The sequence below is a fragment of the Lobosporangium transversale genome (genome assembly GCF_002105155.1).
Source record: "Lobosporangium transversale strain NRRL 3116 chromosome Unknown BCR41scaffold_53, whole genome shotgun sequence".
NCBI lineage: Eukaryota > Fungi > Mortierellomycota > Mortierellomycetes > Mortierellales > Mortierellaceae > Lobosporangium > Lobosporangium transversale.
The window spans coordinates 77325-88458 of NW_019029031.1; the positions used below are offsets into that span (position 1 = coordinate 77325).

Consider the following 11134-nt stretch of genomic DNA (forward strand, 5'->3'; position numbering starts at 1 on the left):
GAAAAATATTATTACTCTTATATTCTTTTTTTATTTTTATGGATAATCTTTTTTTTTTTTTTTTTTTTTTTTTACTTCTTTGGTGGGTAGAGTATCTTGACAGCATCTTTGGAATAGACATATGATGCACCACTCCAAAAAGTAGTTGCCGCGCATGTGTATCTATTATTAAAAATAAAAATAAAATAAAATAAATAAACGGTATAAAGAATTAAATATATGGAGTATTGCCATAATATCACTATTCATTATTTCTTTATCATGATTTTTTTTTTTGCTTACCCCAAATATTCCAACCCTACATGCCCAGTAAAATCAAAGACGGGAGCCAAGAGGGACAACCAGATATAGGCCATCTGGATCACCGTGTTGACTTTACTGATCATGGTCGGATGAACTTCTGCAGAAGGGATGGAGAAATCCCAATAGCGTCTCATGGTCTTGGGTTCAGGTAAAGAAATATAACGATAATAGAAGCTAGCCAAGACCAAGCCCGCGTCTCGACCCAAGATGATGCCTGCAATCGGAATAGGAATCAATTCTTGGACTGCCAAGGTCACGGTCAAGATGGTCATCAATGTCTTGTCCGCCATAGGGTCCAATATCGTCCCAACAATACTTTGCATCTTGTACCGACGAGCGATCCAGCCATCCAGCTGAGTAAATATATAAGTTGTTGGAGATAGAGATAGGGATAGAGAGAATATAGACATATAAGATCAGACCAAGACGTGCTACGGTGTGTATATTTTCCTTGCAATAAATAAAGACGGGAGGGGAAAAAAAAAAAAAAAAAAAAAAAAAAAAAACCTACGCCATCAGTGAGACTGGCAACACCAAAAAGGATGGCAGCATTGGTATAATCTCCTTGCAAGACCCAGTATCCGATCAAGGGAGCAGAAAGCAACCGTGTAAATGTTAAGAAGTTGGGTAACGTGTAAATGTTTTCATGAAGTAATAGACCCTTTTATTAAAAATAAATTAAAATAAGGTTTATTAGTGGATCACCATGACAACAGAGAGGAAAAAAAAAAAAGCGAAAAGCGAAAAGCGAAAAGCGAAAAGATACCTTTGCGAGTCCTTTTCCTTTTAATAATGATTGACCCTTGTTATCCTTATTACTTGATGCTCCTTGGTCTTTATTGCTGTCGCTGGTATTATTATTATTATTACTAATATTATTATTACTATTATTGTTATGGACACTAGTTGAAAACATCATTCTATGTTGATTGATCCAGTTCTTTTGTCCTGCATGTAAAGATATCCTAAAAAATATTAGATCTAATGCATTAATATAGAATAAAAAAGAACTGAACATTTTTTTCTTGCTTCCTATCAAACCCTAATATTAAATTCACCTCGGCCATGATGGTGATGATGATAATTCTAGAGCACCTTCATATCTTGAGAAACACGTCTGTCTTCTGAATTTGATGATTCGAATTAAATTAAACAAAGCAAATAGTAGTCGTAAGTAATAAAGGATAATAGCGATATCATTTTTTTCATGACTGGAAAGAAGAACAAGGCATGTTATATCCTTATCCTTACGAATGGTGTAGACATTTAGATTGAATAAGAGTTGATCGTGGTATGAGTCTAGGAGTGCCGACAAAGAGATGCATGATTCGAATCTGGGTCTGACAGACAATGAACGGTTGACTAGAGTGAAGAGAATGAAGAGAATGAAGAGAATGGAGCCTTTGGACAAGGCTCCATGAGGATTTGCACGCCATGGAGTAAAAAAGAATGGAGAGAAAAGAAGCACAGCACAGGTCCTTCGGAGACTCTATCAAGGGTTCAATTGAGGTTTAATGTTTTCGAGTGCATTGTCGCGGCAATGCGAGGCAACCAAAAAATACGTCACATTGTGACAATCACGTGGCTATATCACAACAATTCATGCTCAAGGTTTTTTCATGGCTAGTCAGAACCCTCAGGCATTGGTGAAGCCTTCAACTGGGGGTTGTAAAGTCTAGATGTGCAAATAGTCAGTGAGAAACATTCAGCCTTTTAATTATCATACAGACTACGCTTAAATAGTGGGTGCAACTAGCTAGATCAACTATGCGATGTAAAAACACCCAGAGGGTTGTCCAGACCATTGGACCGGCAGCAAATATCCTTCAAGGTCCTGTCCAAGGGAATGGGTGTTTGGACTTGACGAGCAAATACAAGCAGTGCAACTTGAACATTTAATGTAAAATAAAAGAAAGTTAGCATTCTAAAAAACAAAACAATGGTAATAATAATGACAGTAATAATAATTAAAAATTACCTCCCCGAAATTGGTTGATAGTCCAAGCGATGGAATGTTTCTGCTGTAGTCATTGTTCGACACTACACCAAGTAGTGTGAGTTTGTTCCTGTAAATTCCTAGGGCCTTTAGCACTATGTACCACTTGGGAGTGCACCTCAGGAGCGCTTCCATTTTTATTCATAAGGTCAGAACATTGTGTGATGATCATGACGGGACCTTAATAAAAGACTTCCGCCTGGCAGCAATAATAAAAGCAGCTTTTGATCTCCTTGACTTTCAAGCAATTAAGCACGCCTTGAATGCCATAGGCAAGGGATCGCCCCTCCTGAGGTGACAGTTCCAGGCATACAATCATTCAGTTTCTGTTTGTCTAATAATTTGCAAAGTCCCCTCGCTTCCTCCAACAGAACGTTCTTGTCGATGGTCATGAAGTGCTGTTTACGCACCCGTTGCTTGCCCGTATGTCAACCTGATATACATTCAAGTCGAGAGGCCGAGTAGATCCATATCGGACAATGGGGCCGTATCCTTTTTTAGTAAGAAAAGGCCAGAGGCCCTCAACCTCTATGTTGATAATGAGAGGCTAATGATATGTGGTAAGAGGATTGTGATTATACTGAGTGAAAAGAACGGATGGGGGCGGAAGAACGGCTTTCATTTATATGTCTTTTTTTTTTTTTTTTTTTTTTTTTTTTTTTTTTTGGCGCACCATTGATCAAACAAACCAAACAAAACAACAAACAGTCTTTATCTGTTACATGCGGAAGATCTGTCGATGTTTTTTTGATACATGTGTCTTGCATTCTCTAAGGGAAATTTGCTGTTACACCAACTTAAAAAAAACTGCCTTACTACACGGTAAAGCCTACACGTATCATACAATATCATTTAAATAAAAGGTGAAGGTTTCTGGCTCCAGCATAGTTTTTTATTCTCCTCTTTCAAAAATAAAAAAAATGCGCCGATGCAGTGTCTCTCTCATTGTCAGGGCATATAAACACACTTCAATGGCCTGGTGCATGTACACAACACAACACTCAAAGAAAACAATTTTTCCTGTCTTTACTTTCCTGAATAAGGCAATCCTTGATTCCCATTGTTACATTTGCAACAAGCGTTGTTTCGTCCCCAATTTTACAAAAAAAAAAAAAAAAACGCCACGGTACAATGTTTGCATGATGGCATGTGCAGAATACAAAGGAGTACCTCTATAATTTGATGAGTGACCTCTTCTGTGAACGGATATTTTTTCGCCATTGGCGAACCAATAGCTTGTTGTCCTTTACCTCAACCGGTGGAATCCCTACATCTTCCCAACCTTCATTTCGACTCATTAGAAAGAGTCGGGAAAGAACTCTCAGAAAAAGGAAAAGCAAAAAAGAAAAAGTCGTACTGGAAGTACTTTCTTTGCAATTTCCTGACTTCTCTTTGTCAAATGACATTTGACATTTGACATGTACTGAACGGCTATCTTTCATCCAAGAGTACTCTGCATTCTTGTCTATCAGCTGAAGATAGAGAGGTCACTGTTGGTAAAGCTCTGGTTATCTCAAGGATAGAATACTTTGTATGCACATGTATCCGGCATAGAGTGTTCATGACGAACCCAATGTCAAATGTACTAATCCAATGCTAGTCTCGTGTATACCCAGCCAGTGCAGGTCTAAAACATAATCGATGCCACGAATAATTTTAGACAGCCTCTCAAATAGAGCTTTTTGACTGTCTTCTTTATGGCGATCACAGGTAGCGAGAGCTGAAGGAAAAGAAAAAAAAAAAGAGAGCGAAAAGAGGCCTAGTTATCAAGACAGAACAACAATGAAATGATGGACGCGTGGAAGGACTTGGTCCACTTTGCGTTTAACACGAGAACACAACAGATCTACAGAATGTAGTTCGCAAGTAAATCAGTCAAGATCAGGGTAAACGAAAAATTAATGTGACGTGGCTCAAAATTTAATATGCATTCTACATGTTTGATTGCTTATTTTAGCTTTAAGGAGGATGGGTCATCATTCTTCATCCTTCTTTGCTCTTTATTACATCACTCTCTCTTGCACGCATCGCATCGTCAAGAGTAGTATATATTTATATATATTATTAAATATATATCTCAAGGGCAGTTTAACGATCAGTTTCAGGACACAAAAAAGGGATTCAGGTCCAGCATCGAATCATCGCATCGCATCGAAGAGAACTGAAGTTAATTTAAACAATGAACCCTTATGAGAACCAGGGTGGAGGATTCACCCAGCCTCAATCAAGACATAATCAATATCAACCACAACAACAGCAACAAGGATCTTACTATTCACCCAACAAGTATAATCCTAATGCCTATCAACCTGCACCTCCACAGCAACAACATCAACAGTATCCTCATCAGCAACAACAACAGTATCAACAGAGAAGCCACGTGTCATCTCCTCCTCCTCTTCAACATCCTGTTCCTACACATCCTCCAGTTCAGATGAGAGATGCTGCCCCTACACCATCTCCAAGGATGCCTTATGCGCAAGCACAACAGCAACAGCAAGGGGGAGGAGTAGGAGTAGGAGGTCAACCCTATCAACAGAATCAATATAGACCTCAACAGCGATCTAGTTTTGAACATCAACATCAACAGTCAGGAGGAGGATATGGAGGATCACCTCGGGCTCAATACATGTCTCCTCAACAGCATCATCAACAGCCGCAACATCACCTTCAGCAACACCAGCAGCACCATCATCATCACCAGCACCAGCAACAACAACAACATGCGTCTGGTATTCCTTCGTTTCCATTCAACCTGAACGATGGCACCACACAGTTGGGTATGCAGTTTGGAAAATCCGCTGTGATGGCTGGACAGGAATATGTTGAACAAAATGTACGGTGGCTGGAAAACATTGTCTTTTTTTTTTTTTTTCTTAGACAACGTGGACAATGTGTCAAAAAACAGGAGACAAACAGAAAAAACCTAATCATATCCTTATTACTACCATTGTTACTATTACTATTTTTGCTAGCTCAATCGGTGGGTCAATCGTGCAGCATTACAGCCCTACTTCAATGTCAGCAACCAGTACGTTGTCAGCAAACTCAAGTTGCTCATCTTCCCTTGGCGTCATAAGGTATATTTAACATCTATACACATATACGTTATATCCCTTTACTTTTTTGCTTTTTCTTTTTTCTTTTAAAAAAATATAGCAAAGAAGAGCTTCTCATACTTTTTTTTTTTTTTTTTTTTTTTTTTCTTCAGCTTTGGACTCGTTTATTAAAACGCTCAGAGACAACAGGAGAGACCATTGGATATTTGTCTCCTCGGGATGATATCAATGCTCCTGATATGTACATTCCTGTCATGGCCTTTGTTACCTACGTGCTTCTCATTGGTATCTCAATGGGTGCTGATAACAAGTAAGCAATGTTATTACACTACTAGTCATAGCTATCATGAATCCTTACCTTTTATTTATTGATTTATTTACCTTTCTCTCTTTTTTTTTCTCAAACATCTAGATTCAGTCCAGAGATCTTGGGACCTACGGCATCATCAGCCTTGGCTGTTATCTTGCTCGAGTTTACGATGATCAAACTGGTCATTTATTTGTTGAATATCACGAGTGAAGTTCCTATCTTGGATTTGTTGGCCTATTCTGGTTACAAGTTTGTTGGGTAAAGTATTTTTATTATCAATCATAACAATCTCTTCTTCTATCTCTCTTTTAAATAGTGGTTCTAATTTTTTTTTTTTCCTCCTCGACATAGAATCATTGTATCCATAATTGCGCAATTGGCCAAGGCACCAAGATCAGTCTTCTGGGCCGTGTTTTTGTACACTGGCGCAGCAACTGGATTCTTTTTGGTATGTAGTTTTTTTCTTATTTTTTGAAAAAAAAAAAACCTAGAAGCGAATATTAACATGTTAACTTTTTTTTTTTTTTTTTTTTTTTGCACAAAAACATAGTTACGATCATTAAGATATGTCATCTTACCCGAGTCATCCACAGGCACAGTCTTGGCTCCTCAGCGGAAGCGCAGGATCCACTTCTTGATCTGTCTATCGATCTTACAGTTTGGTTTTATGTGGATCTTGGTCTAAACAAAAAAAAAAAAAAAAAAAAAAAAAAAAAAAAAGCAGGAGAAAAGGAAGGAAAGAAAAGACAAAAAGTCTTGGATTTAACGCTGGAATTTTTTTTACAATAAAAAATAAAAGTAAAAAAAAGGACTGTAGCTCGTGATTGTAGAACTGCCCTTTTGTTAATTCAGTTATAGTGGCCTCAGAAAGCATGTAAGTATTAATCATACAAGGACAGAAGCTAGCATTTTGGCTGGCTATCAGCAGTTGTCATCCTTAACTAGGGTTTAGAAGGTTGTAACTTAATCTACTTGATCTATGTTATGCTATGGAACAAATCAAAGGATGCTCATTTGAATAGCACTTCTTCTTAGAGATTCCTGTCCATCACTCTTCGACAATGGACAATTTAGACGAATGGCGTTTATTATAAAATAAATTAAGGATGATAGTATAGGGTATTTTACTCCTCTCCTCTTGATGCTGATCAATACTGTCATGAGTGCTGCTTAGAATAAAATATGCAACGTTACGTTCGTTACACTCATTACATTATTCCTCTCTGGGCTCTAATGTCATAGGTGTTGCTATCCTAGTCTCATCGCTTTCTTTTTGGAAGATCGCTCCCTGTTGTTCTAAAAGCTTTCTATTCGCTTCACCCAAATCGTAAACACCTAGAAACCTTGCATTGTCAGCATTAAGTGTTGGTTGCCTTGTGCTCCATCTCAGACGGTTGTGGTGCTGACCGTCCTCTTCTCCGGTGATCTGCCACATCCGAATAGCACCATCATCGTATCCTGTCGCCAGGAAATGTTCTTTTCCTGAAACATTCCATACAAGGGCTTCAACAATCCCACTTTTAAATGGGATGATGGCCAAGCACCTAGCCGAAATTAGATCCCATACTCGGACAGTTTTGTCATGACTGGCTGAAGCGATGTATTTGCTGTCAGCTGAATAACAAATAGCAGCTATACGCCCAGTATGTCCTTCAAGTGTTTGTAACTCGACCCTTGATTCAGTATCCACTATGGTAATTGGTCCGTTCACACTGCCAATAACTATCATCCGACCCGATGGTGAAAATGCGATTTCCCTTCGGGATCCATCCATAGTTTTTTCATAGTAGAGCTCCCCTGTTTCTGTGCTGAGCACCTGCAGCTTTTTATAGTCCTGCAAATACGCAAGCTTATGGCTGTCAGGCGAATAAATCAAGTGACGGTCGTCTAACCTTATATCCCTTAATTCATATAAGACGTCTCCTGAATGCGTTGCCCATACCCTAATCCTGGTTCCATCATAAGAAACAATCTGACGGCCATTAGGTGAGAACAGCACACACCGTACGCCACTGCCGCTGCCATCCGCTTGTAGAGTGCGTATGAGTTTTCCTGTTTGCGTGCTCCACAGGCTCACAGTCCCATTATCATAACCACAGACAATTTGATAGTCAATGGACGAAAAATCATAAGCACAGATGTCATGGTTTTGATCTGGTAGCTCCAAAGGTTGAGTGGCTTGGCGAAAATGGGTGTCCCAATGATGAATATGTCTACCACTGGGATGAAAGGCAAGAAGCCGACCATCATGCGAATACTTGGCGCTATCTGTTTCGACTTGTAAAATATAAATGAACTGTCCTGTCTGTCTGTCCCAAACGCGTACTGACCCGTTCCTGCTGCATGAGACCAAGTGCTGTCCATCTGGTGAGATCCTTACTTGGGTGATTCTCCCCGTATGGCTGTATGAATCATGGCTAGACTGCTGTGCTTGTGTATCCCACAGATGTATCACCCCATCTTTGCTGAACAACGCAATCTGGTTGTTGTTGGGTGAATATGCCATACATTGTATGGTCTTAAAGTGTCCATAAAACGTATTAGATAGTTCCTCGGACCACGTATCCCAAAGCTGCACCACGTTCTTATCGCCAATGACTATTTGTTTCCCATTTGGCGAGTATTTTAGATCCTGAATCAAAGAGAAGTTCCCTGGAAGAGCATGGTGCTCCTTCGTCTGCATATTCCACTGAAGTGCTTCACTATTGCCAAATGAAGTAGAAAATTTTCCGTCAGGAGAATATTGAACGCCTTTGACAGAGAACTCATGATCCATGGTCCACTTCTTCTGACCAGTTCTAGCGCTCCACACTTCCATTGAACGAGCATTGCGACTACGAGTGATGATTTCCTGGCTGTCAGGCGAATATACGATTTGCTCAATATGTGACGACGGGACTTGAAGCTTCAGTATCGGTCCCCTTGATGCTGCGTTCCGGAGCTGTACCACCTTATCTTCGCCTGCACTTGCAATCTGCCTGCCATCAGGTGAATATACTACAATTGTCGCTCCTCCAGTGTGCTCTCCGAGTGCGTGTTGGACTATACCATGCTCGGTATCCCACACATATACTGATCCGTCCTTGCAAGCTGAGGCGAGGTGACCACCACTCAGTGAGTATACTACATCATTAATAATATCTGTATGGCCCTCCAAACTACGAACCAATTCGCCCGAGGCTACATCAAACACCTGGATTACGCGTTTGTCACACCAGGTGACGATTTGTTGACTGCCTGTAGAGTAGATAAAGTTGCATTTCCCCTCATTTCCCCTCAGGATCTTCCGCTTCCATTCCGATGTATCATAGATACTAATATAACTCGTACTGGCGCCCTGGTTGTAAACAGCCACAGTTAAGGTCTTGCCATCAGGCGAATATAGCCCCTTATATATGCATCCCGCTTCGTGAAGGAGTGGCCATTCACCAAACTGTACTCCTAACATATTTGCTCCACTCAAGTCAGCTTCACGAAGCCAACAGTTGCGGAAGTTGACCTTCCTCAAATCTGCTCCCTGTAGCTGAGCAGATTCGAATATACCGTGACTCAGATCGGCTCTCGGGACCCGGATGCCTCGCAAATCTGCTTCGGCGAATGACTCTCCTGATCGAACCAAGATTGTTATTGCATTGGCTGCTGCTATCCGCCACTTTTTATCGCTCTTCGAGAGCTCAAAATACTCGTACAGCTGCTGCTTGAACTCTGCTTCCAGTCGGACACGGTCTTCCAGGAACTGAAGAATAGATGGCTCATTTACAAAACTTTTCTTTACCAAAGGTGAGTTCCCATCTGGCTTGAAAGAATCATCTTCATGGTCAAACACGTTGCTCTCTTCTTCTTCAAAACTAAATTCAGAGCTGATACTCTGTCGGCGGTTATTCGACATCGCTGATGCTTCTCTACCACTTACAGGCGCATTCATCTTTTTCCGTGGCTCAAATATCGCTCGCACCACAAAGTACTCCAGGATAGACCGATGAACAAACTGATACTTGCTGCCTGTACGGCTCAGAGGCGATGCTTCTCGCAGAAGGTGCGCCCCACTTTCTCTGCTAAAGTCGCTAAAGAACTTTTCCTTCCATGAGCCCTTGTCCCTCGCTGGAGAGTAGTCCACCACTAGATTGCCATCGTGACATTCGTAGATTGCCACAGCCAGCTCTGTCAAGTATCTGATCCCACTCTGTACGAAATCCCCATCACATAACATTCGAAATGTCTTATCATATGCCATAGTCTCGAGTAGTCGCCTCTTGCCTCGTTCGAGCCACAGCTCAACAAACTTATCGTACAGCGTAATGCGCTTGATCTGCGTTGCAAAGATTCCTTGAGGCGAACCCACCATTTGTGGCAGTACTTCCAGCGAAAGAGACAGCAAGAGCGGGTTCTTCACAAGATCTCGTAAACTTAGAACTTTCCTGAATGCACTCTGGTAGTCCTTCTTACTCCACACTAGACCCATGCCAGCAACGTATTGCTCGATGTAGTCGTCAATCTGTTCCTCAGAGAATGGTAAAATCACAGCTTCTTGAAATTCAGCATCTGCTTGGTGATTGCGGCCCATAGGCTGGAAGTGATCGCGATAGTCTACTCCAAGGCACTCACTGCGACAGCTGATTACCATCTGACACCTCCACTCGCCACGCTGGTTGAGGTGGTTAGTGACATACAGATTATTAGTCTGAATGACCTCATCGTAACCATCGCAGATCAAGATGAACGACCGTGTTTTCTTCAGCTCTTTGATCTGAGCCTCCGTAAAATCGTAAATCCGAAGCTGCTTTGCGACCATGTCCTTGGCAGGGTCTTTAATGGATGGCAAATTGATAAACAATGGAATCCGGCCATGCTTCTTTTGATATTCGTTCCATAGAGTGGATTCCAGAGTGCGGTTAAGTGTCGACTTGCCTGTTCCCGAATCGCCTTGGATAAGTAACACTTTTTGGTCGCTGTCTAGAAACCCTTTCACCTTGTCCATTAGCAAGAACGGGTCTTTATCACTCCCTTGGGGGCTCGCTTTGGCAAATTGCCCGATGTAAAAGTGCGGGTCATCTCTAGAAATCCGCCGTCGCTTGAGTTGCCGCAGTCTCTCCTCAATATCAGGCTCATTCTGCACACGATCGAGTAGTGATGGAGATGTAGGTAGAGGCAATGTGACAATGAGGGGATGCTCTGCTGCTGACTTGGGGAAACTATTCTTGCATAACTGTTGTCTATTGGCATCTTTACCCGTAGCAATGTCATTCAGAAGGAACTCTGCAACTACAGTGAGATGTATTTAGGGTATATAATGTATTATCAGTGCCTTCGCCCTCCATAATCTGGCTAATGATGTGATACCATAGCTGCTAACCTTGTAGATCATTACTGGCTACCGAGGTTAGTTCCTTCAGTATATTGATAATCCATTGTTTGATCTCTGCATGATCGCCCCAGTCCTTGTTATTCTTGTAGATCTCTTCAAGG

The 11134-nt window shown here is 41.2% G+C and overlaps 2 protein-coding genes across 2 annotated transcripts; one reads left to right on the forward strand and one right to left on the reverse strand.

Moving 5' to 3' along the window:
- Positions 1-71: 71 nt before the first annotated feature.
- Positions 72-1219, reverse strand: BCR41DRAFT_400759 (CDP-alcohol phosphatidyltransferase-domain-containing protein; the record flags this gene model as incomplete). The annotated part of the gene is made up of 4 exons (XM_022029162.1): positions 72-162; positions 283-656; positions 815-964; positions 1070-1219. 4 exons carry the CDS (start codon positions 1217-1219, stop codon positions 72-74), a joined length of 765 nt encoding a protein of 254 aa, XP_021876838.1.
- A 3709-nt stretch (positions 1220-4928) lies between these two features.
- On the forward strand, positions 4929-6353 carry BCR41DRAFT_312575 (hypothetical protein; the record flags this gene model as incomplete). Its single annotated transcript, XM_022021092.1, has 6 exons — positions 4929-5135; positions 5275-5379; positions 5511-5668; positions 5771-5926; positions 6020-6116; positions 6219-6353. 6 exons carry the CDS (start codon positions 4929-4931, stop codon positions 6351-6353), a joined length of 858 nt encoding a protein of 285 aa, XP_021876839.1.
- Between the last annotated feature and the right edge of the window lie 4781 nt (positions 6354-11134).